The sequence below is a fragment of the Anguilla anguilla genome, chromosome 3, assembly GCF_013347855.1.
Source record: "Anguilla anguilla isolate fAngAng1 chromosome 3, fAngAng1.pri, whole genome shotgun sequence".
Taxonomy (NCBI): Eukaryota; Metazoa; Chordata; class Actinopteri; order Anguilliformes; family Anguillidae; genus Anguilla; species Anguilla anguilla.
In genome coordinates, this window is record NC_049203.1 from 49073932 (window position 1) to 49100229 (window position 26298).

The 26298-nt window shown below is 42.1% G+C and overlaps 2 protein-coding genes across 13 annotated transcripts in view; both read left to right on the forward strand.

Moving 5' to 3' along the window:
* The window catches only part of LOC118222980 (dedicator of cytokinesis protein 9-like), a 105722-nt gene extending 89650 nt beyond the window's left edge, over positions 1 to 16072 (forward strand). For 3 of the 12 annotated variants that reach the window (XM_035408983.1, XM_035408980.1, XM_035408984.1), the window contains exons 35-55: positions 1633 to 1747; positions 2004 to 2070; positions 2955 to 3002; positions 4657 to 4793; positions 5569 to 5684; positions 6075 to 6212; positions 6615 to 6797; positions 6923 to 7036; positions 7186 to 7401; positions 7647 to 7704; positions 7838 to 7944; positions 8394 to 8516; positions 8703 to 8816; positions 9221 to 9226; positions 9688 to 9717; positions 11264 to 11410; positions 12021 to 12231; positions 12779 to 12969; positions 13257 to 13357; positions 13453 to 13591; positions 14070 to 16072. In XM_035408983.1, the coding sequence (XP_035264874.1) occupies positions 1633 to 1747; positions 2004 to 2070; positions 2955 to 3002; positions 4657 to 4793; positions 5569 to 5684; positions 6075 to 6212; positions 6615 to 6797; positions 6923 to 7036; positions 7186 to 7401; positions 7647 to 7704; positions 7838 to 7944; positions 8394 to 8516; positions 8703 to 8816; positions 9221 to 9226; positions 9688 to 9717; positions 11264 to 11410; positions 12021 to 12231; positions 12779 to 12969; positions 13257 to 13357; positions 13453 to 13591; positions 14070 to 14195 (2487 nt within the window). In that variant the 3' untranslated portion in view covers positions 14196 to 16072. Of the gene's footprint in view, positions 1 to 1632; positions 1748 to 2003; positions 2071 to 2954; positions 3003 to 4656; positions 4794 to 5149; positions 5194 to 5568; positions 5685 to 6074; positions 6213 to 6614; positions 6798 to 6922; positions 7037 to 7185; positions 7402 to 7646; positions 7705 to 7837; positions 7945 to 8393; positions 8517 to 8702; positions 8817 to 9220; positions 9227 to 9687; positions 9718 to 11263; positions 11411 to 12020; positions 12232 to 12778; positions 12970 to 13256; positions 13358 to 13452; positions 13592 to 13956; positions 13965 to 14069 lie in introns of all 12 variants that reach the window. The other 9 variants (XM_035408992.1, XM_035408985.1, XM_035408989.1 and 6 more) reach the window with 6 other exon arrangements.
* A 2821-nt stretch (positions 16073 to 18893) lies between these two features.
* LOC118223439 (serine/threonine-protein kinase 24-like) overlaps positions 18894 to 26298 on the forward strand; it is a 33964-nt gene continuing 26559 nt past the window's right edge. The window contains exon 1 of the mRNA XM_035409952.1: positions 18894 to 19735. Coding sequence (XP_035265843.1) covers positions 19694 to 19735 — 42 coding nt within the window. The 5' untranslated portion in view covers positions 18894 to 19693. The remainder of the gene's footprint in view (positions 19736 to 26298) is intronic.

Here is a 26298-nt window from a genome sequence, read left to right on the forward strand (position 1 = left end):
CCGGAGTGCCCCCCCCCCCCCTTCTGGGAGTGAGCGTGTGCGTGCTTTGCTGAGCTCCCCTTCCCCCGCGGGTCCTGCTGGAGGTCAGGCCGGGTCTCCTCCCTGACGGCATGAACCAGAGTTCTGGTTTCATGGACTGCTCTGCGCTGCTCTTATGATCCTGTAGCGTCTGCTCCACAGGACTTCCCTCAGCACTCCTACGCCATTTCACAGCGCTCTCTCTGTGTCTCGCTCCTGTTCATATCATCATTACTTGAGCTGTAAAATCGTAGAGTGGAGTTTTAATTCCCCCACTCCATTTTAGTGTTTTCTAGCTCAAGTAACAACCGTATGAATTGCAGTTAGGTACATTGTCAGGCCACAAATTGTAGTAATCGAAAGGGAATAAAGAATGTCCTACTTTTTATATATGGGGATTTTATTCCTATTTTTCTCTCTTTATGGTCTGTGTTTACTGCAAACATTTTTATCAGCTAAAATTGCTGTGTGATGAGTGCTGATTCATTGGAGACCCACATCAGAAGGAAACATACAACGCCCAGGCAGCGCTGGTCAGGGATGGCTAACGGCAGCTTGTTTGATCTTATCTATTTGGAAAATGTATTTTCTTGACAGCATTGTGTCATTTGGTTTTACTGTAGACAATGTCTTTGGTTTTGCATCTCCAGTGTTGTCCCAGCAACACATTATCAGTTATGTCAAATGTTTCACCCACAAGGGATTATTCCATATGAATGAGTAAACCATAAAAACATTGTAGCGTACAGACAGGACATATCCATGTTCAACGAGTATTTCTGTAGCATACAAATATCCGTGGACAGAGGACTTCCATTTGTCACAATTTGAAATATACTGCTATAGCCTGAATGAACGATGCTGTTCACCAAACCTGAATTTGATCTGCTATTCTAGCTTTTTTCCTGATTTCTGTTTTCTTTGTGTGTGGTACTATCGTTTGGAGAGTTTGTAGATACACCTCGGCACAGATATTAGTCCCTCAGGAACCTTATAGTACGAAGTGTCTCCTTTAGTGTCCTTAGCAGCTGAATGATGTCATAAGTGTCCCTGGAGTGTCAGAAAACTAACTGTAAATGTTTTCTAGTAAACACTTACCTTCTCACCATTAGTTTATGTCATGCTGGTAATACATCAGTGGGTGAAAATCTGCTGGATGCTGTCATTCTGTGGCATAGCCATGTTTGTTTCAGGTTTCTAACTGCTACAATTTTATTGGATTTATAGTTTGCTAAAGAAATATGCTGAAATATTTTCTTGAATTCCATATTTATCATATTCCACAAAGGTTTAAGGTTAAGGTTTAGCCAAATTACAAGATGGCTCAATACTTTACAGTTATATAAGACAACATAAGACTATATAGACAGCATCTGATAGATAGTTAGGCAGTATTATCTGTCAATGATGTAGATAACTAATCAAAGAAGCAGAACCACTTGGTCCTGAGAGGCTAGGCTAGTGTGGAGGGGGTGAGTGTTAGGTGTGAGCATTTGCTGTGTGGGGTGCCTTTCTGTTTGTGACCCTGCTCCCCTGACTGTCTCCCTCCCTCCCCCTTCCCCTGTCCCTCGTCCCCTGCCCCCCTCCCTCCCACCCATCCCCTGTCCCTCTCAGAACCAGCCCGCCTCAGCTCTGGGGAGCACGCTCCTGCGTTGTGACAAACTGGACCAGGCGGAGATCAAGAGCCTGCTGATGTGCTTCCTGCACGTGCTCAAGAGCATGTCTGAGGGTACGCTCGCCACCCACACCACACCGCACCTTCTGTGTTAGCTACTGGCCAGCTACTGTTTTATGGAAAAGTACGGAGAGAGCCAATGGGTAGAGCTGTCTGAAAGAGCCTGAAAAATGTCTGAAAAGCATAGTCTGAAATTCTCATTTGAGAAAATAGTTGTCAGTAAACAAAAACCATAGAGAATTGCATTTTTTTGGAAAGGTTAGTAAATGTGTGCCTACTTTTAATAATTCACTCTCCCTCTCTCTGACAGATGCTCTTTTCACATACTGGAACAAGGCCAGTTCTGCTGAGCTCATGGACTTTTTCATCCTCATAGAGTAAGTCTTAATTCTCACATACAATAACATTTTTATACAGACACCATCTGAAGACCCAACCATGGCTTTTGCACAATTGAGAGTATAATCCCAACAAACTAAATCACAATACTCCGAACGTTTTAATGTTTGAGGCTATTGGCATTTGTCCTGCGACTCCAATGGCTGTGTTGTTCTTTGCAGTGAACCCCACAGGCAAAATCAAAATGGCAGTTTGCCTAAAGGTCACACAGAGAGCCAAAATGCTTTGATCATAGCATATTAATTAAGGATTTTGCAGTACATCTCCAGTATGCTGGAGATTGTAGCTAATGTAACTATTTACTGGAAGCAATATTGCAAGCAAACATTGCATGTACAGACTCAAATGCTTTGTTTCGTAGTGTGATTTTAAACAAAATAATACTTGTATTAGCAACAAATATTCTGGTTCACAAAATGAGCTGCGGAATAACAAGTTGAATAACAGTAGTCTTCTAAATAATGGTCACCCACTGAAAAAAATCATTGAAAAATGCTCCTTCATTAAGTAGTCCTGGATGACTTGACTTCACAGTTTATCTCTTCGTGAAGTTGTTCTTTCAGAAATGTATACCTTGTTACTTGTCTTGTGATTGTCATTGAAATTAGTGCATGAAATTAATTTAGCATGCTGTGGAAAAAGCTGCTATTTATACCTCAGGGAGAGTGTATAGGTGTGTGCAAAATATACCCCACCTTAACAGCCCTTGCAAGGCAGGCTTATAAATGCCAAGTACATCCTATTAAACCTTTTGCATATTTCTATTTTCAGAGTAGGAAACATTTTCCTGCAAATTTATTTTAATTTCAAATGAATACACCACTTAAATGAAAGACCCATTATCTTGTTGTTCTTTGTACAGGGTGTGTCTCCACCAGTTCAGATACATGGGGAAGCGATACTTTGCCAGGTAATGTGTTCGTTTTTATAAAAATATTGTATAGATTTACAATGTAAACAGGACCAGTACCAAACAGTAACAATAATGTGTTCTTTCGAATATACTATTCTAATATGACAATAACATATTTGTATACATGTTTAAATGCTTAATTTACTTAACTATTAACCTTTCATTTTAAATTTTACAAAATGAACATGCTCGTGTAAATAGTCTGTGTTTATGTGTATGCTGATTTCTGCCCTTGGAGGTCTATTGAAATGTGTTGTGATATGGCTGTATATTAGAGTAAAAATGACTCCTATTTTTGTCATTTTGTATGCAAAAGCAGTCTTTATGTTGAGGCTACTCCTCTGAATGTATTAATTCCACAGACAATTAATGAAAGCTGTTGTGATAATGTTATTTGTACAGATCTTAATTGTACAGAAACATCCAACAAGGTTTAACTGTGTATTGTATCTTAATTTAGATTATTTTCACTATTAACATTGTGTGGTTTGGGTTGTTGTTGTTGTCTTTTGGCTTGTGCAAAAGTGCTACTATTGCCCTGTTACATCCCCAGCTGAAATCCAGCACACACACGAACATACACACACTCATGCACCCACACACACACACACACACACACAAGCTCACTGTCCCGGGGTCACTGGCAGTGGTGTACGGTCGGTTGCTGGCACTCAGTCTCTCTAACCCACTTTTCCTCTGTTTTTGCACTGAAATGCTGACAAGTTTGATATGTTATAAACCCGTGGCCCCTGCCCCCTCCTTGGGTAAGATAGCACCACACTGAAAAAATGTCTTTCTTAATCCCCAGAATTGTCTACCTTAAAACAAGAATACATGTGCAGTTTTTAAAGTGCTTTATATTCAAAGATTAAGTATGTCTCACATGGCCCCAATCTTCTAAAATTGTCTTCTTTTTAAAGAAGATGGGCATGTCCATGGGTAAAACAAATCAAGAGAGTATCTTAGAAACATTTTATTTTAATGAAATGCAGAATAATAATTTACATTTGTATATGATTAATAATTTTGAAGGTAAATGTTTTTTTTAATTAAAAATGAAATAAGAAATACATTTTTCGGAGCGGGTGTCCCCATTCCTATACTGACAGCATGTTGCTGTTGCTTCTGCGTCATGAGTGGCTGTGTTGAAACCTTTGCGCTGTACATTGCCTGCCTTTGCATAGCTGGGTTTGAATGGTAGTGTAACCCTCCCATTGTCCTGTGATTTGCATGCACTTCTGCTGCTGCTCTCACCTCTTGCACTGTTGCTGGTCTGGTGTGTGGTACTTTCTGCATGTCAAACAAACATCCCTCAATGCATTGCCATTATACTGCATTACCGTTGCATTACCTTAATGATCTTGAGCGTGCCGTGTCCTAGTTTAAACAAGACTAGAAAGAAAAGACACAGTAGAGGAGAGTGGAAAGGGGAGTCTGCCATTTTCTCGCCACGTCCACAGTTTAAACGTATTTCCTCAAAAACGCGCTTTCACCGTGTCCATGTTGAACAGCGTGTTCGTCTTTCGTTTCCCACCGTTATGAAAGCAGTGGGATGTTTGGATACGCTCACACTAACGGCTTACTAACCCCTGGCACGGCGGAGAGTCGGCCTCGCCGCTAACCGTTGCTCTGTTTCCTGTTTCCTCGTCAGGAACCAGGAAGGGGCGGGACCTGTAGCGCATGATCGGCGGTCTCTGACTCTGCCCGTGTCCCGTAACAGGGCGGGAATGATGCATGCCCGCTTACAGCAGCTCAGCAGCCTGGATAACTCTTACACTTTTAACCACAGTAAGTGCGGGCCACTCCCACTCTACCACCCGCCCCTGTTCCTTTTGAGTCACTTTCCTTCATCCTCATCATCATCTTTCTGCTCGCGTCATTTGTGCTCAACCCCGCCCACACCGACCACCGTCTACCCAGCATCCTTTGCACAGCGCAACATATTTAAACAGGTTAACATAGCAGAGAGGTAATCCTTTTTGTATTCCCAGAAGGTAAGGAAGTTTAAAAATAACCATGACCCCCCTACAGTGGTGAGTGTAGTTTCTTCCTAGAATTGTATTTCTATTAAAACAGACTTTTCCGTTTTTGGGGAAAGGTCCGACACATCTCACGTAATGAAGTGACTCTCTTTGTGTTTTCAGTGTAAGAAAGATTTCAAGTGTTCTTGGAATTTCTGTAGACCATGGTAAGAATGTGCCAGGTTGCCAGACAAGTCAGCTTGCAAACCGTCATAAACCGCTCTTCAGTTATGACTTCAGTCATATTTTAAGAGCATGCCATGTTAGCTGGGAATGTGCCTTTCCAGACTACTTCATCTCATCCCTCTGACTGCATTCCTTTCTCTGTCTGATTTTACTGCATCCCATTGCACTAAAACGTGAACTATGATTTACGTGCACTTGTGTTTCGGTTCAACTTGACCTCCGTTTTACTCCATGCTTTTGCCATGACGACTGGTCTTGCGTTTTTCCACCATATCTGATTGGATACGTGAGTGTGTGTGTGTGTCTGTGTAAAGTGTTGACTGAAGGCCTACAGCGGTGCGGTGTGTTCTGTGCAGCGTACACACACTCGGACGCTGACGTGCTGAATCAGTCGTTGCTGGAAGGGAACATCGCCACCGAGGTGTGTCTGACCGTGCTGGACACGCTCAGCATCTTCATCACAGGATTCAGGGTATGCTGCCAGCCCCCGTGTGTGTGTTCTCTCTCCTCAACATGTTCAACAGCCCTGGCCTCTTTCGCAAAGAACTGTCTCTCACTGCTAAAGTTAATGTTAAATAACAATAAAAATCGAAAAACAAATTTAAAAAATCCAATAACAATCAAAAAAACTAATCAGAGGTACGATCCTTCATGTAGAGGCCTTTTTGTTAATCATTTCTTTCAGTGTGGAATTAGGGGGAGGGGATGTGAACTGTAATTAGGGTTGTGGTTCAAATCTTACATGCAGTGCTGTTTTTGTGCTGGAGATTTGAGTGTTCATTTCGGGGGTAATATCTCTCCAGAGTGCCGTGCAGTGAAGTATACTCTGTGGAAGTCTAAAAGCGTCTGCTGTCTCCCCCAGAATCAGCTGTGTTCGGACCACGGGCACAACCCCCTGATGAAGAAGGTGTTTGAGGTCCACCTCTGCTTCCTGCAGATAAACCAGTCAGAGACCGCGCTCAAGCAGGTCTTCACATCTCTGCGCACCTTCATCTACAAGGTATGACTACAAATGAATCACAGTTTATCAGCTGATACCATGTCTGTCATACTTTCCCTGGGGACTGTTGATTAAAACATCCTGCTGTTGATTAAAACATCCCACTGTTGATTGAAACATCCCACTGATTACAAGAGGAACTGAATACCACTATGCAACCCAAACATTTTGTCTGATGGAAGCTCAGGCATTGTGCCTTATAAGGGACTTTTATTTGCTTTGTATTTGCCATGTCCAACTGAGCCGTACCTGATATCCTTTATCTGCAAAAAGGACATGAGGGAAACTCCACTTGCATATGCCTATTCATGAAGGTTGACTATTATCCCCTTAACCTGGCTGAAACATCTCTCTCTTTCGCTCGCTCTCCCCTCCCTCTCTCTCTCTTTCTCTCTCTATCAGTTCCCCTGCACATTTTTCGAGGGTCGTGCAGACATGTGCGCCTCCTTCTGCTACGAAATCCTTAAGTGCTGTAACTCCAAGCTGAGCTCCATCCGCAACGACGCCGCCCACCTGCTCTACTTCCTCATGAAGAGCAACTTCGACTACACGGGGCGCAAGTCCTTCGTCCGCACGCACCTGCAGGTGAGGGGAGTGCGCGTCGCTGAGCCGCCGCTGGGGCTGGAGTCCCGGGCTCTGGCATGCTCACGCCTGCATATTCCATAACTAGCATGGGCAGTAATACAGCATATCTATCTGTCTTTCCCCAGGTGGTGATAGCGGTCAGCCAGCTGATAGCGGATGTCATTGGAATCGGAGGAACCCGCTTCCAGCAGTCTCTCTCCATCATCAACAACTGTGCCAACAGCGACAAGACCATCAAGGTCAGTGGCCATTGGGCAGAGCCCCTAGTTCTTACAAGGGCCAGAGTGTGTCACAATAGATATTATGACCCCAGAAGCATCTGTGAGGTCAGACATGTGCCTCTACGTGCAGTGTGGCAGCCTGAACCTCGGTCTCCTTTGAACCGCAGAACACGGCGTTCCCCTCGGACGTGAAGGACCTGACCAAGCGCATCCGCACGGTGCTGATGGCCACGGCGCAGATGAAGGAGCACGAGCGGGACCCCGAGATGCTGGTGGACCTGCAGTACAGCCTGGCCAAGTCCTACGCCAGCACCCCCGAGCTGCGCAAGACCTGGCTGGACAGCATGGCGCGCATCCACGTCAAGAACGGCGACCTGTCTGAGGTGGGCCAGGGGACCAGGCAGGCAGGGGGGCAGGGCGGGAGGAGGCCCCAGGTCAGCTGTGGAGGCAGGTTCACGAGCAAGGAAAGAGGAAGGGGATAGGGATGTGGGGTCCAGAGACAGGAAGCATTTGAGACCATTACAATGGATGTATAATAGTATATCATTCATAGCGGATTCATAGTCCTTATGTATTACAGTAGAATCATCAATACTCTGTCTAATCTGAGCGTCTTTACTGTCCGCAGGCTGCAATGTGCTACGTCCACGTGGCCGCACTGGTGGCTGAATACCTGCGAAGAAAAGGTACTTTTGGGCAATGAGCTCTTGTGCTTATTGAAATTTGTTTACTTTACCATGTTTTCTGTAAAACATATAACTGAGGTGTTTTAGCTCACTGTAGATAATTCATCATTTCCTCTTTGTTCCTGTGTCTCAGGCATGTTCAAGCAAGGCTGCTCAGCCTTCCGTGTGGTCACGCCCAACATCGATGAGGAGGTGTCCATGATGGAGGACGTAGGCATGCAGGATGTGCATTTTAATGAGGTGAGAGGATTGTGTTGCTGTGTCACTGTGTCAGTCCTGCTGAGCACTGACCCTGAGTCAGTGCTGCACTACAGTCCTGATTAGCATGATACGAGTCTGAGTCTATTAAGAAAGTAATGTGATCTGTTTACAGTGTTAGTGCATATTAATGGGTGTGGTGGAACACACGTTGTGATAGGGACCTGCTGCATTATTACATTTTTAATGGCTCAAAGTTCTTTTGAGCTTATGTTTAATCAGTTTTAGCATTTTGCCTTGTCCTACAAAATCTTATGAAACAGAACCTGTGGGTGTTCTTAGATATCCTAAATACGCTTTTTCTAAAAATTGCATTTAAAATGCAATGTGTGTAGTATATTCAGTAGTCGCTGTCTGCTATGCTATAGCGTTCTATAAAGTGAGAGACAGTCAGGTAACTTGCCGTTGAGGGCTACTGGTGTTCTCTGCAGGACGTACTGATGGAGTTGCTGGAGGAGTGTGCGGACGGGCTGTGGAAGGCCGAGCGCTACGAGCTCATCTCTGACATCTACAAGTTGATCATACCCATCTACGAGAAGCGCCGAGACTTTGAGGTGCCCCACTAAAAAATGATACATGCTGTAGTTTGTGGTAATACTCAAGAGCAGGAATGCTATAATTTTAGCCTGCCCTGGCTGTGACTCCATTCTGAGCAGGTAAAGGTTGTTCAGACACCAGAATGTAGTAATACGTCAGTGGAATAGACAGTACTCACTCCATTTTGGTTCTTCCCTGTTCAGAAACTGGCCCACCTATATGACACGCTGCATCGTGCCTACAGCAAAGTGACTGAGGTCATGCACACAGGAAAGAGGATGCTGGGAACCTACTTCAGAGTGGCATTCTTTGGCCAGGTTGGTGCTTGGGGAGGGTATAGCAATACAGGCAGAGAGCATCCAGTCCAACTTTTTATCAGACAGAACATCTTGACTTAACCTTTGACCTCTGTTGACCTGAATTTCACCTGTCTTCCTTAGTGTTCTACAGGTTTAAAAAATTAGTCTTAAAGGATAATTATATCAGGAAATAACAGCTTTTTTGTATTTTTTTTCATATAAGCTCAAACAGGCTAATTGTTAATATGTTTTCCAGAGAAGACAATCCTACCACTTGCAATTTTGCTTATTGTTTTGTTAATTCAGCACTTAAGCATGACTGCAGCAGTAATCATTTGTATAATTAAAGCATGAACCCGTAACCAGCCTCCCCGTTATACATTTTAATCTAATCTTTCTGATTTTTTTTTTCTTCCTTAAAGGCAGCGGTAAGTTGCGCAATAGGCTCTGCAAGCTTTTCTCAGCAGCATAAAGCTTTCAGTGTGCTGTGCTTCTGTGCTTCTTACAAAACATAGTGCTTGCTTTCAGCTACAGTTTACAGCTTTCCTTCTCAGTGTTAGTGATTTATTGATGCGGCTTGTTACTTCCCAACCGTAAAGCAAGTACTGGAGCTGAAAACAACATTTGGGCTCGCCTGCCGCCACCATTAAAGCTCCACCTGTTCGCCTTCATGTCTATATTTCTCTCTCACTCTCATTTGCGCTGGGGTTATTTTAGCCGTTTTTGTCCTTAGTTGCTCCTATTGCTGCTTTATTTTGAAGTAGCTTAAGAACTTTGCAAGCGTGCGTCTTTGTAGATCCTTTGGCTTCCGTGGTTGCTTTTTGTTAGCTTTATGGTGTTTGGGAATGAAAATAAGGAATAACTGTCCTTTTGTTTTACAACCCCATAGCAGTACCAGTTTACTGACTCTGAGACAGAGGTAAATAAACAATGCAAGCACATGGAGTGGGCTGCATTAGAGCTTATGGTTTTGAATGTGCCCTTGTCAGTGTAGTCAGTGATATATCTTCACTCACATCACCTTCACCTACTGTAGCTCATCCATTTCAGCATTATAGTGTTTTGGTAGTGCTGTCCTGGCTCATGGCGGCCATTTTAGCTAAGGCTGACATGGAAAGGGCACTCTTTCACTACGATGAGTGTACCCACGTATTCTTTCCTGACATGTTGAAACAAAAGTTTCTCAGCTTATTTTTAAGCAAATGTAAAATGTTTGCTGAGAAAAATACAGTATTACGTATAAATCCATTGTTTCAGACATGCTTGAAATGGATTGTACAAAACTCCTTCAACTGCAAAACAATCAAGCTGTAATCTCTGTTAATCTTTGTAATTTAGTGATGTTTAACATTTTGGTGTGGAAAGGGTTAGCCTTTTTTCCCCATTTCATGTTCATTGTTGTTGGAGACTTAACGTGCATGAAATCTTATTGAATTGTTGATTTCGTTGTTGGAAAACCACTTTTCCAACCTATAGTTAGAGAAAATTCTAGGCAAAAGGCAATTTTCTATCATGCAATAAATTTGACATAATTCTGAGTGCAAATGCAGACTAAAGATACTTGCCTATTATTTTTTTATAGAGCTTCTTCTAGCGGGGAAGTTTGTTAAATGGCACTAACTAACCATGTTAGATTTTGGTTACCCCACTATTGAGTTATTTCAGTGTCCATGGGCACACTTTGCCATATACACAAATCTGAAATGAAACAGACCATTAGCTTTTAAGATATGAACGGAAGATGGATGCATAAGAACATCTTCACCTAACATGCTAGACATGGGATTGGTCACAGATGATGGGTGATTTAACCTGTTGAGTGTAAACATTGGCTTAAATAAAGCGACAAATTTATCAGTTTGATCGAAAGAACACTTTTACCTATATCTACTCTCCTTTGGTTTTATCTTTGAATCTTTGGAGTTGATTGACTCTTTGAGTGTCTTTGCGAGCTGAGTCTGTCAATCCTCCTATCATAACTTTCTGTACAGTGAGCATGAGTCACTGGTATGTTTTAAATGTGGTTACTCACATTTTTGGTTCCCTGCTTGTCCTCATCCAGTTGAGAAAAGAGAATCTCCTTTCTGTTCACACATACCCACCCATCCACACACACATGCAAGCACACATGCACACACACACACACACACACACACACACACACACAAACACACACAGTGATACAGCTCCCGCTATGAGACAAAAGATCTTAAGAGTGGCGAGGAGCAAAGTAGAGCATGTCACAAGATGTCAGTGTTCTGCAACATCGTCCATCACCTTTCCCCCTCTTTCTTAGGCCACACGTGATTATTTTATATTTATTTATTTACATATTTATTTACATTTAGAAGTTATTTCATACATATAAATGAGTTTTATTGCTCAACAAACATGCAATTTGTAATACACACTTCAGATGGACCATAGAAAAATGCACCTTAAAGCTTGTATTTCTGGCCTGGCAGGGTTTCTTTGAGGATGAAGATGGGAAAGAGTATATCTACAAAGAGCCCAAATTCACACCCCTGTCCGAGATTTCCCAACGGCTGCTCAAACTGTACTCTGACAAGTTTGGCCCAGAGAATGTGAAGATGATCCAAGACTCTGGGAAGGTGAGAGTGACTGTGTGCCTCTGACCTCATCCTGGAGAGCCCCAGCCCAGCAGTGCTCTTCTACACTGCTGCTTCTCCAAATGTTCTGAGTCTAATGTGCACACTAAATCCCAGGATGCAGAGAGTTGTGCATAATAATGTTGGAAATGCCTGGTTGCCTGTAATTATAGCTAGTGCAGCTACAACAGGTGATATAAATGTATTTAAATAGGGATGAATGTTGTGGCATGCTTGATGGGACATTCAGTCACATGGTTCATGAGCAGTTGTGCAGAAGGTAATGTCAGGATGGAACTATAAGGGAAAGACAAAGGGCAGTGGTGGGTGAAAGTGCAAAGACCAGAGGTGAGGTCTTCAGGAATTAATTCCAACTGCAAGACAGAACCACAGAGCAGTTTACTGAAAATTTTTTCATGGTGCAAAAAATGTAGCCAGTTTCCTCTAAGTTAGGTGGTGGCCTAACACCTTATCTGAGCAAGGGTTTGATTATAAGTGTGTCATTGTGGGGTTATTGTTCTTGCTTAGTAAGTTACTTTACATTGGAGTGTGTGCTAAACCAGTGTAATGCTTACTGGTGCAGCAATTATTTACACCAAAAATATCCATGCAGATAAACCCAAAGGATCTGGACTCCAAATATGCCTACATCCAAGTGACACACGTGGTCCCGTTCCTGGAGGAGAGGGAGCTGGCGGACAGGAAGACGGACTTTGAGAAGAGCCACAACATCCGGCGCTTCGTGTTCGAGATGCCCTTCACCGTCTCCGGCAAAAAGCAGGGCGGGGTGGAGGAGCAGTGCAAACGGAGGACCATCCTGACCAGTAGGTGACCCTGCAAACAGGGGCCCTGTACTCCTCATATACCCCTATGTCTCACAAAATCAGCGTAGTCATCCACACAGGGGCATGGGACTTACAATAGGGAACATATGTAAAGTTAAACTACTCTGTAATAAGTACATATGTTTTTCACTAGAAGGTCCCCAGGTTTCTGGTTTCACATGCTAGTTTTGAACCTTGTCAGGTCTACAAAAGTATACAGCTGGGTTCTTACAAGGCTAGATTTATTGTTATGTGATCTGAAAGATTCCAAAGCACTGTTCTCTTCTTCATTACCTGATAACACTTGCAGGGACAAGGGATGATACAGTTTATGTTTCTGTTGTTGTCGCAAGACCATTTGAATCAACTTTCTGTGGAAACACCTAGAGCTTCCAGATTTTCTATATTTTCTATATTTCTATATTCTTATGTGGGTTTACATAGGAAATAATGTGGAAGATCCGTCAGATCTATCAGATAATGAAATAAAATCAGAGTGACTGAGGTGTCCAGTGAGATTCTAGATTCTGCCTCGTCTCCCTTCCAGCCACGCACTGCTTCCCCTACGTGAAGAAGCGCATCGCCGTCATGTACCAGCACCACACTGACCTGAACCCCATCGAAGTGGCCATCGACGAGATGAGCAAGAAGGTGGCGGAGCTGCGGCAGCTCTGCTCCGCCAGCGAGGTGGACATGATCCGCCTGCAGCTCAAACTGCAGGGCAGCATCAGCGTGCAGGTACCCTGGCGTGCCACCACACAGTCCCGCCACACACAAGCACATACGAGCACTGCAGCTTAACTGCTGGGCCAAGCGTCATAGCTGGAGTTTCACAGCCAGTACCTATCTTCAGAAGGTTCTAATTAAAAGGTAGTGCCCATTGGATAACAGTGCTGAACTGCATCCAGACCTAGACGGGTGTGTGTTTTCTGGACGCATAAAAGTGACATGAGTACGCACAGTGCACAGGGCACTCAGTGATTGAACTCAACCCTGTGACTGGACTCTCGCCCTCTCCGCTCCAGGTAAATGCTGGCCCGCTTGCTTATGCCAGGGCTTTCCTGGACGATGCCAACGCCAAGAAGTACGCCGACAACAAGGTCAAACAGCTGAAGGAGGTCTTCAGGTGAGCTTTGGGTGCCGCACACACAAAAGCACCTTCCAGTGGCCTTTGTGGAGCGTACAGTATTGCTGAAGTAACATGGCTTTTATCATTCTCAGGCAATTTGTGGAAGCCTCTGGCCAAGGTTTGAGCATCAACGAGAGGCTGATTAAAGAGGACCAGCAGGAGTACCACGACGAGATGAAGGCCAACTACAGGGACCTGGCCAGAGAGCTCTCTTCCATTATGCACGAGCCGGTAAGGCAGAATTTCCCCCTTCACCAAGTAGGAGCATATTGTTTCCTATTTGAACAGTTCTTTACTGTTCTTTACATACGCAATGCATATATTTTGGGAATTGTGTTCCAATGTTCATTGTTAAATAGATGCATTTATTTGAGCAGACATATAGTATCATGAAAGGACAAAGCAAACAAGCAGTCTGTAGTATAATAATAACAATAATAATAATATGTAAATAATAATAATAATATGTAAATAATAATATGTAAATAATAATAATAATAATAATAAAAATAAAATGATGGTAGTGCTAATCCAGCTTTCAGAGTTGTTCTTTTTTAATAACCCTTTTTTCTTTTTCTGTATGCTGCCATGAGCAGATTGGATGGTAATGTGATTTTGAGATCTTTTGTATTTATCATATTAAATGGGAGATATCTGAGAGAAGCCATACCTTACTCATTGATCTCACCCCTTTCTGTTCCATCTTCAGATTATCCCAGTGGAGGATGGCATGAAGAGCACGTTGCCAGACTCCCTGCACATCTTCAACGCCATCAGTGGCACGCCCACTGGCACCACCATCCAGGGCATCCCTAGCTCCTCCTCAGTGGTGTGAGGCGACCACTTCCCACCCCACCCCCCTCCCCCACAGAGATCGTCTGTAAGAGAGAGGCTGGTGGGACACTCACCCCCCACCCACAAACACAAACTTTCCCCTTTCTTCTGAACCCTCAGGTCACCTGCTGCTGATTTCAGTAGTCTGCTAGTTTTGGAGGAAACCCTGGACACAAGGAGGCGATGTGATTGGTCAGACCACAATGCTGGTCTGTGTTTTATCTGTCCAATGCCAGTATACAGAGAACTCCCTACGTGCTGGATGTGCACAGTGATGATGTTCACCCAGGAAGAGCCAGAGGTGAAGGGGCAGCAAACAGAACAAAAGCAAGGCGATTTTTAAATGCTGACTGTTGTGATCCATACCTTCTCCATCTCAGAATGTATCTGTATGGGTTTTTTATGTAGTGTTTCCTGTGGAGACGCCCTTATGGGGATTCTTATGGAAAAAGATCCCTTTATACTTTTAATTTAGTCACCTGGATCAATCTGGTAGATATTCGTTTTATGTTTGTTTTTATTTACAGCTTATGAACGGTCAATTATTTTGTGTACAGTATTCTAGTGTATGATAAATGTCTGTTCTGGACACAAATAGCCCTTCTTGAGGGTGTCAATGAATGGTGTTTGTTGCAGACATTGCATTGGCACTCTGTACATGAAGGCTTGTTATATTCCTACACAAATGCATCTTATTTTTAAAAAGATTCTCCCATAAAAGCTTATATCTTGTGCTCTGAATATGTCCGCGTCTTACACGGAGCATGAGACTGTTTAAAGAAAACATCTAAAGCAACTGCACACATGTAGTCCCCAGGTTTTATCCCTGTACATAAGAAAGGAGTGCAATATGTAGTCTTTTATTCGAGGTGTGTTGCTGTATTCGGTTCATACACTGTACAGATGACATTCATCCTTCTTGCCAAAGCAATGGGGTATGGAACCAGTAACAGTGCGTTGTGTGGAAGAGGTGGTTGTAATATGAAGCTTTTACCATTTTGATGTTTAATTTTTATTGAGATCATTTTATAAATGGGAAGTAAAGGGTTTTAAATTTTTATTTAATATAAAGTCGCTGTTCTGTATTTAAATGTAAATCTTCCCTAATGCTTATCTTTTAATTAAAATTTGCTCATTTCTCGGCACACTTCTGCTTTGCAAGTTCTTATTTACTTGTTTATTTTTAGTTTTTTTTATGCTGTAATTTTTACAGAACTGTCACAAAGACGCTTCAGAGAGTAATAAATGGAAAATTGTTCAGAACTTAACAGCTGTGAAAATATGGCTTCTGTGATACAAAAGGAGATTAATTTTGGCCAGTTTTTTTTCTTAAAACAATGTTTTTCAAAACATATCAATAAACTCTTATAAGGCATCAATACATTTGCAATAAATTGGATGTATATATTTGCAATATCATACATTAAAACTACTGTATGTAATGTTAAGCATTGAGTAAATACACAATCTTTCACTGTATATAGAGATCTTGATTTGAATGTATATACATAAGCAATGGATAAATAGTACTTTATGGTTAATGCCTGCTCTCTCTGCATACGAGTTTGAAATCACATTCTGTATTTATTTTTAAAATGACAAGTCAAATAATAATAATTCATATATTAGCCCAGTTCCCTAACCACTGCTGCCCAAGAATGCTATACTACCAGATTTTTTAATTATCTGTATCTTAGAATAAAGTTTCAAAGTAATTAAATATATATATACACAGTATTGGCATAAATTATGGAAACACCCCATTTATAAACACTGTGTGATGAGTAATGCTGTATTTTGCAGCTGTTTATCTTTCTGCCATCATAAATGTAATATGTAATAAATGTTATATCAACATAAAATTAAATTGAAGAACAAAATAGTATTTGTGTTAAGCAATAATCATTGCACCTTTCTATATATAGTTCATATATATTAGTTCATATCTACATAATTGAGCTTAATTTTTTTTAAATCAAGTCAAAGTACTGTACTGCAGACAATGGCCAAAAGATGGTGCTGTCTAAGCATCATTCTGATGTAAGATACATATATCAATTGGAATTTTTTGGGTATATTTTTTGGAGAAGCTACCTCTTTTGTGTAATTTCAGAATAACCAAGTATTATCAAAGAATCTTGGAAGACAAAAAATAATTTAAAATACTAGAATATTTCTGAAGTAATTGCTCATGATTAGATATTTGCTCTGAAGCTTGAATGTTCATTATTAGAGAGTTAATCATTTTATAAAATGCAAGTATCTGTCAGAAGTGCCTGTTAGGATTCTCTACACCTCCTGTGTATAAATATACCTCTTCAAGATACTCGGTCGGATTATAGTCTCCCAGAGCAAACCAGAGAAGCCATGTTTTGTAAGCTTTGTCTATAGGTGGAAAGGAGGTAACATCCTGTCTTTGAAACCTCACCTTGCTCACACAAAAGTAATTCAGGATAGGCCTACCCCAGCACCTTAGAACATTTGCACAGAAATAGGAGTTTACAAATACATGGACAGTAAAACGAGTGTTCACATAGACCTAGCAAATGTGCCAGTGATGCTAAGACTGGGTTTTCCATTATAAATTGTTTTGGTGCTTGTTTGCGCATTTCTAATGTGTTTCAGCTGAGAGGTAAAGGTAACACAGAGCTATTTGTTGGGCATCAGCTGATTTTGCATGTTATTGGCACTTGACTCTGGTATTTTGTGAGAGTTAAGGATTGTGCTCAATTTTATGACACATTACTTTGAGCTCTGGCTGTGCCTTTTTATCTTAAAATGTATCTTAAAATGCCACATTAGAGCGATTCAGCGAACAGCCATGTGGAAATAGCCATCTTTTTCTGTATATATCTATATCTCAACAACAAAAACACATTTGCAACATGCACCAATGCCAAGTTACTTATGCATATGAAGCACTGTCAAGAGGTCATTAATGTACTTGCTAAATCTAGACCTGCCGTTAAATGTATTCATATCGATATGAGGCCAAGTTACAATAGACAATATTTGCTGTCTAAGCTGACACAAATCACACAAGCTTTGTTCCAAAGCAATGCTACCCAATGTTTTCAAAATTATTTAATGTAACTATAAAATTAAGTTTTAATGAATGACTTATAGACAGTGCTTTGTACACACAAATAACTTTTATTTGTCTAAATTTTGGTATGTTGAAAATGTGTTTTTGTGATACAGTGCATTTCCAAAACTATGTGGACACCCCAGCCACACCCATTGTTAACAGGTGTATAGAACCAAGCATACAGCCATGCAATCTCCATAGACAAACATTGGCAGTAGAATGGGACATGCTGAAGAGCTCAGTGACTTCCAAAGTGGCACTGTCATAGGATTCCACCTTTCCATCAAGTAAATTTGTCAAATGTATGTCCTGCTAGAGCTGCCCCGGTCAAGTGTAAGCGCTATTACTGTGAAGTGGGAATGTATAGGAGCAGTCGTGAAGCAGTAGGCTACACAAGCTCACAGAACGGGTCCGCCAAGTGTTGAAGAGTGTAGTGCATAAAAAATCATCTGTCCTCGATTGCAACACTCACTGTAAACTACCTCTGGAAACAACGTCAGCACAAGAACTGTTCATCAAGAGCTTCATGAAATGGGTTTCCATGGCCAAGCAGCCGTACACAAGCATAAGATCACCATGCGCTATGCCAAACTTTGGCTGGAGCATTGGACTCTTGAGCAGTGGAAAACATCAATAAATCTATATGGCTTCCCCTTTGTGACTTTTTCTAAACATTTGTATTGACCATTTATAATTTGAATATCAACATTGCATAAGGAAATAAAGTTATAAACCCTTACTTAAATGGCCATGAACGGTCAAATTGACCATCATTTATCTTGCCACTGTGCTTGAGCATCTTTATCGCTGCGTGTAATGCTTTTGCAAAAGGATTCCAGTAGTACCCAGCTGCAGGCCTGCAGAACAAGCCTGTGGCTGGGCGAAGCCTGCAATAGTAGTCTGAAGTTTTAGGGCCCACCTTGTAGTCATGTAGCTGTCTGATTCATGAATAGAGGGCAAAAAGGTGTGTTTTAAGTCTTGATTTAAACACAAAGATGAACAGCACGGACCTGATGTTGAGAGGTAAGCTGTGGAGCAAAAGCAGCAAAAGCATGATTGCCCTTGAGCTTTAGCCAGGACCATGGAGCAGCCAGAAGCAGTTGGTTGGATGACCACAGTGGCCTAGGAGTGGTGTACGGGCAGAGCAGGTCAGTAATATAAAAGGGAGCCAGCCAGTTCAGAGCTTTAAAAATGTTTACATGAGGTCAGAAGGTACATAAGTTAATGTTCTTAAGGGCTGAGAGTCTGTGGTTATTGTGGTTATTTATGTAGGAAACCCTGAAAAATGCCAAACTCTCTGTGCTGTATAGGTATATAGGGCATGCCCCACCAAACCATAACTTGGCAGACAGGCATACCTTTATACAAATTATAGAGTTGTTGGGCCAATCATCATACATTTGTGGACATTATATGCCTACAGTAGGTGCTACTTTTAATATGCTATATTTAGTAGTGTTCAGAATGCCTTAATGGCATGATATTGCATGCTGAAGTAAAGACCCGGTCGTCCTCCATAAACTGGCACCGAGTAAATAGACGGGCGGTGCATAGTCCTGCGCCCCCTGCAGTTTTAGAAGTGCCATTAAGCGTTCGGATCCGCCCTGATGTCACTGTGACAGCGCTGACAAGATGGCGGAAGGGACAGAAGCAAAGTGAGATTGGATAACAGTCTAACTGCTACAATTAGAAGACCTTTGCGAGTTTTGAACTGAGTACAGGTAGTGCACTGGACTGGCGTGGGGGAGGCGAGGAGCAAATGAGCCCCTTACTGCGAGGGAGAGCAATCGGCAGAAGAAAGACATTAGTTGCAACTAAGCTAGCTTGCTAACCGCCCTGAAGAAACTGCATCCACTTGGTCTAGCTGAAAAGATATTTAGCTAGCTAGCAATATTTAGCTAACATTCGCTTTTAGCCTACCAGACCAATTAAAAGAAGAAGCTGATGGTAGTCAAGTGGAGTGCAGAGGAAGCTAACACTATTTTGATTGCCAGCGTTAGCTGATTTACTGTATGTATTGATTTTCAGTAAGTTATGTTTGAGAACTGCAGCGCTTGGAAGCCAAATTATAATCTTAGTTAACTAGCTAATCTAGAAAGGAAAAGACACTCGAAACACGGTGTTGTGGCGAAACGCTTGAGACTGTACTGAACTCAGACTGGTGGTGGTTGTGATTTTACTTGTTTGCGCTAGCATGCTTGCTAGCTAGGTAGTTAGCGAACGATAGCTAGCTAAAATTTATTGTTTCTGTTTGGATACATGGTTTTCCTGTTTTGGATTTGGAATTGTTCAAAAGAACAAGAAGACTTGGCATACAAATCACATCATAGTTTTCAAGATCTTGCTACAACTGGGAGTTTGTCTTTAGCTACTGACTGTTTATTTTTTCCTGGTGCAAGTTGCGTGACGCCATGGCTCACTCCCCTGTTCAGGGTGGCCTGCCAGGGATGCAGGTAAGACATCTTTTCACCATCTTAATTCCAGTACACGATTCTGTTTTGCAAATGCAGACATAATAGCTAACTAACTTGTACTGACTAACATAGCATTGATTATAGAAAAACAACTGCATGGTGGTGTGTTTCTAGCTACCTAGCTTGACATAGCAGATTAATAGTATCTCTTGCTAGATAGTTGCTGACCCAAGTTACAGTTTTAAGAGAACGCCAAACTTTGATAATCAGCTAATGTTGTGTTTGCATACCAGTTAGCTAGTTTGCCAAGTTAGGTAGATAGGTAGGCTACATATTGCAAGTAAAGGGAATACCTTGTTTACTGAGGAAACGCTGTCAGTGTCAACGTATTGGCTTGTTCACATTATCATAGCTGTTAGCTAACTGGCCATTTGGCTTACACTGTGAAGTTCTCCAGAGAATATTTCTTGGATGCACAGCCAGTCATAACTAGCCATTCGCTATGCTAGCTGCAGTAACGTTCACTAGACAGACAGTAGCGTTACCGAGAGTCGGCTAACATGATGATTTATCAGTGTTTATAGGCTGGCTGCTGCACTGCAGCCAGTCAAGAAAGGGTTGCGGTGGAACATGAGGCCTGTAAATTGTTTATGTGGACATATTAACGTTAGCTAGCTGGCTAACCGGTTCTTCTGCCGGTTACGGAGACAAGGAGAACCAACCTTATACGAAAATATACACACTTGGCTAACGCTAACTGTAGCCAAGTACTTACAACGTAAAACACAATAAACACTACATCTAGACTATATCTAAACTAAGTTACACCACACAGCAGCATCGGGGAAATGTCCATAGTTTTTGGGAAGATTACGAATGATGGCTGTTTTCTTGGAAGCTCGCTAGGAATAAAGGGAAACGCTAGCTTAGAAAATGCCTCGAATAACTTGGTGAAGCTGTTTATCTTGATTTTAGCATAACATTCTGCGACCAACAAAATCTTTTTCCGCATTTCGCTTGCATTAACCAGCGTAATGACGACTAGCAACAGTTTAGGTCACCTATTCAAAATATCACTCACGGATTCCAGCGCGGAATGACTTTGCGCTTGCTACACGTACTTCGCTATCTAACATGAGTTAGGAGGGGTGGTGAGAAACAGCTATGTAATGCAACAACACAACAGGAACTTTTGAAACGAGAGCACCACTTTCCAACAGTGAAATCAGTGAAATCATAACGAATTAAATGTCGCTGCAAACAAAAATTATTATTTTAGGTGGACGTTGGTCAGTGTGCTCTAGCGATATTGCTAGGTTTAGCTCAATCCATACAATAACAATACATTTTATCTAAACAAGGTTTTGCACTTAAATGAGCACACTTCTGTGGAAGGGCTATTATCGCACTTCTCTGCACTTCTCCTTCATACCGCCTGCAATTACTCTGTTTAGCCCAGCCAGTGTAGAGCAGTGTTCAGTATTTCCGTGCATGGCCCGTGTGGTTGATTAAAACTGAAATGGCCCACCCAGCAGAACTGCTTTTCTGGTTATTTCTGTGTAATGACGTTGGATGCTGTCCCTGCTGCATCATCTGCTTTGTGTGCATTGTGAATCTGGGATATGACATTCTGAGGCACTATTGGTCGTTGAAAATTCCATGCATTAAATAGGGAGAACACAGCCAAGTTACCAAAACTGTTGTCATGAATATAACCTGTGTGTTCAGGGTTTGTATTTTGGTTCTTGCCTAGCATTGGTCATTTGCATTAGTGCTTTAGTGATGCATATTTGCTGGTGTGGGAATGTTGTTAGCCAGGTCTGGCAGTATTGCTCGTGTAAATCAGACGAATGCGCTTACGTTCTCCTGCATTGTAAGTTGCTCGGAAGGTAATGTAATGATTTCACGCGGAGGCATTTGAATTATCTTGGTATCTATAAATTTGAATCAAAGAAAAGGAAGGATATGCACTCCTAAATATGGTTCAAACATGCTCAAAATAATATATTTGAATTAATCTTTAAGCGTATTTGAGGAATCGTTTGGCATGCGGAGCCATATTTTCTTTGATTCATTAATTATTTTTTACGCATACAATTTAAGTCTCAGTGCAGTAATTTTGAAACTTTGCATGTCTATAAATTTGAACCACAGTTATGACTGAACTGCGAGTTTACCTAACGCACTATATTTGAACGTGCTACTGTGAAATTTTTGGTCAAGATGCCATTAGGGTTTGGGAAACCATTGCTGTAGCAGTCTCCCCTTCAGGATGTGCCAATTATTTTAGTTGCAGGACCTAGCTTGCCGTTTTCTTTTTTCCTACTGGCTCAGATGTTTGACAATACGGAACATAACTAGCAATTTGCCTGGCTAAGAAGCTAGAAGTCTATTTCCTTCCTTCCATCACACTTCCATTATTTCTTATCAAACAAACACTGGTGTTCTCTCCACAGTTGTGCAAGCTCACTGCCTTCCGCTTCTGCACAATGTGTATTTTTGCCTAGGTGCTTTGGTTTTGTTGCTATTGTATCTTGCCGCAGTTCTCTTGTGGCACCTTGATATAAACGCTGCTGGAAAATACATTGCTGAGAGGTGTAGTTTTTTATATATGCTTACACAATGCGTGCACGCAAACATATACCTATGTATACGTATGTGTGTACAGTCTGTTAAGCCACAGTCCTCCAACTCATGTCAGTGTGAGTTCTGCTGACTTGTCCACTGCAATGTGTGAATCAGTGAGGGGTGTGTGCTCTCCTGAATCAACACTGAAGGCTGTAGTGAGCTTTGCAACTTCAGCATGATTGGGTACTCAGGGTTGGGGAGGGAAGGGGAAAAGAGCGTTTAAAAAAATGGTGAACTTGCACACTGTGGCTTCTTTCACCTTATGGCGGCTGAACTGTCAGGCTGATTCCGTTAGGTACGTGCAAAATTTCAGCAGGAATTGTAGCAAATGTATCATGGTTATTATTATCAGGAGAAACAGCAGGAAATCACTCTGTGTGCCCTAGGCTATAAAGAAAACTGCTTTTCACTATATTTGGTAAATTCCCACGGTTAATTCTGACCACTTTCGGTCTAATAGTGTTGCATTTTTGATCGAATTGCTTTAGCGGCGGGGCACACAAATCTGTTTTTATTTGGGCTCAATTTGTTGATGGTTGTATTTTTGAAGTTGCCGCCAGTAAGTTAGGCTATTTGGACTTGTTTTTCATAAATTTAAAAAATTGAAGTGATTTTGCAGAATGTTTACTTTGTGAAAGCTGTGCCTTTGGGAAATGAGCAGAAGACGTCTGTGACTATTTTTAGCGGCTGTAACCAGTGGTTTTGAGAAGGGCACAGTCGGGCCCAGATTCAGTGTAGTACAATGCACTTAAGCTGATATGGTTTCGTAGCGCTTGGTTCAATGCAGCTGGCTATGTTTTGTCATTGGCACCAGCTACTGAACCCATGGTGTTTGTTCAGAGTTAAGGACAAAGTGGCTTTGTTGCTCAAGAGTTTTATGGATTTGTGAGGATGTAATTTGTCATGTCACATTCAAATTTAAGATTTGCATTTTTATGCGCATGTTGGTCCTGTCTAACTCATTTGCCGCACGTATATGATCACTTTAAATTGTGTTGTTTCGATCAAAGAGCTGGGAAAAGTCAAACACACGGAGACCCTACTGCTGTTTATCGATTGTGTCAGAAATCAATGTGTTGAGAGACTGCACGATTGTATTTCTAACCTGACAACCATAAACTAAGCCTGCATAAGAATGCTTTTAAATTGTGTTCAGGTTGGGAAACACTGGCTTAGTATGGTGCATCTCATACAGATGCTCAGCCAGGTATCTTGAGATGGGGGGGAAAACTCTCCTACAGAGCAGTAGATTTGTGTTAGCCATGCTTTAGCTGTTTTTGGTACCCCTCGGTAGCTCACTGGCTGAAATGCAGTAATAAATGGGTTAATGTGTAGGTGTTCAGCCTATGCAGTTGTCTGCATTCAGTCCCTTTGCTCCTCTCTCTGTCCAGTTTGATGCGTCTCGTTTCAAGCTACAGACACATCTGGTTAATACCCCTTATTTGATGTTCAGCCTCCTTGTGCATCACATCAAAAAAGCACTCGTTGGCCTTCGTGGCTTTCTCAGTCTCTCTGACATGACACTGAAACCTGCTTATTACCACTCTTGGAGCTGTCTATCAATGCTCTGCTGCTTTTAAAGTGAAAAATGTAAATGTCCAGACTGCATATACAATCGTTGTATAGACTAGATAATAGATAGTATTCCATGGTGAGAAAAGATTCATTTTGACGTCTAAAGGGAAGTGCACATCAGAGATGACTGTAAAATAGCTTCTTCTGTAGCGGAATAGTTACGGTGCACACTTTGTTGCGATGCTGTTAAATAATAGACACAATTTTGGCTACTTACTTAAATGTATCCAGTACAGTCAGTCTATGTAAGTTTAGATAGAACTGTCAAACATTTAGCCTATCCAATGTGAAGGACAAGAGCAACCTTACCACTCTGCTATCCCACTGAAAACTTGTTAAAAAAAAAAATAAAAATAATAATAATAATAGTTCTGGTGCAGCTGTGTTCCAGCAACAAGTTTCTTGGTTGACGTTTTAATATTTCATCCTATCAATTTGCATGTGTAGCTGTGCCTGTGCTGGTGTATAGATAGCCTGTATATTTACGTAACATTCACTGCTGGTTAACCCCTGTCAAGGTAATAGCAGTCCGCCGTGTCCCTAAAAGATATCGGTCAGACTCATCTCGTGATTCTGTTCCTTTTCCTGTTTTAGTTTTCACTTGCACTTTAACTTCTTAATTTGAAGTGTGATAATGAGCAATCTAGTGTACCGGTCCGTCAGCGGTATTTTTTCCCGGCTAGCGTTTCTCTTTCTTGAAATGAACGTGCAGCACGTGCAACTCTGAACCCCAGCAGAAATACGGCTGTAAGGCCGGGGAGCCGGCGGGAGAGAGCGAGCGGGTGCCCAGGGACGCGGCCGTCACAGTGGAACGACGACGACGGCGCTGCCGCTGCTGATGGGGAGGCCGTGCCTCACTGCTTTTGCTGAAGCACAATGGGCTCAGGCCTCCTGTACGATCCACGGCCATTTAGGGTAACCGGGGGCCGTCCCTTTACACACTGCGGGGGTCCGGGTGAGGAACGGCTCCCCGGGGACCAGGCCTGCTAAAAGACCCATGTCACTGTGGGCCTGAAGCTGAACCATACCACAGCCCACGCCCTCAACATTTCACTGCAGAGAATGCAGAGGATTCCTCTTATTTACCATCATTTAAAAATCAGGGCCTAAAGGTTCTCTAGATCCATGCATACTGATTATTCAGTCACATCAAAATGTTTTGTGTTTTTGCGTTGTGTGTTATGTTCTGCACAGACTGTATTTTGTAGTCTTGAAAAAGTCTGTTTTCTTACTACAGGTAAAACGTTTCTTGATTAAAGTAGCGAAATTGTAGGAGAGCATGAGTAGTTTCTCAGCACAGCATAAGGTCTGCTGTTGGGACTGCGTGAAACACATGGGCCTATTCTGACGTTTGCAATAAGCCAAGATTGAATTCATACCTCAGTTCTGGCCGACATTCCGACCATATTTTAAGTGGATTATATGGCTTACGGTATATAGCTGTACAAAAAAATCACCCTGTCAGATTTTACTCTGAGCATAGATGTTCAGTCCTGTAGCATAAAGGAAACAGATGTTTTAAGCTCTCGTATTTCAACTAATTGTTTAAAGCGCATCGCTGATGTCATTGTACGGTGCTGGAGAAGCCCTGCCTGTCTAGAAACCATGTCTGCACTTGCTGCAAGGCAGCTTCAGGTCAGCTTTGAACAGACGTATATCTTTCTAGTGCGGCTAGAGCTTGTCAGACTAAGAGCTGTAGGACCGTGTAAGAACTGGGTCACTTGGTCGTCTCCCATTCAGATAATGGACTTGGACTGGTGAGAAATCCCCCAGGGGACTGAAGTCCTCTTAGCATGGAAGGAAGAGGCATGTTCCGGTAGATGCTGCTCACAGGAATGTCAGGCAGCCATCACATGTTATTCTGTTTAAACTTGGAGTGGGTTGTATGAAGTTAAATCTTTCAGGAGTAACTTTTAAAAATGCTAATTTAAATAAGAACTATGTTAATCCATGCTAAGTTAATGCACCTGCATTTAAATGTGCTGACATCATAGACCTGTGCATTTCTTCTTATTTTGTCATTGTGGCAACCTTGTGTTACTGTCGCAAGCAAAGCAAGCCGGTGAAGTGCTGAACATTGAGCTGCAGTGTTACTGCCTATGCTGAAGGCTCTCTGGAATGCAATGCTTGTGACTGGAATAGATGCACCTGCAGTAGAACCTCAAAGAAACCAACTCACCAGTCAAACAAATGGCTATGAAACCAGCATCCGCATGCATTGAATCTTACACGTACATTGTCAAAAATGTGTCACACTTCCTATGGAAAAATTCTAAATACTGACAGAATTAGGCACGAGGCATGCCTTTGTATAATTGCTGAAGGACACAATTTGGGAAAAGTCAGCAGAGGATCATATGAAAGGGGGGGAAGAACAAAATCAAACCGCTTTGCATAAG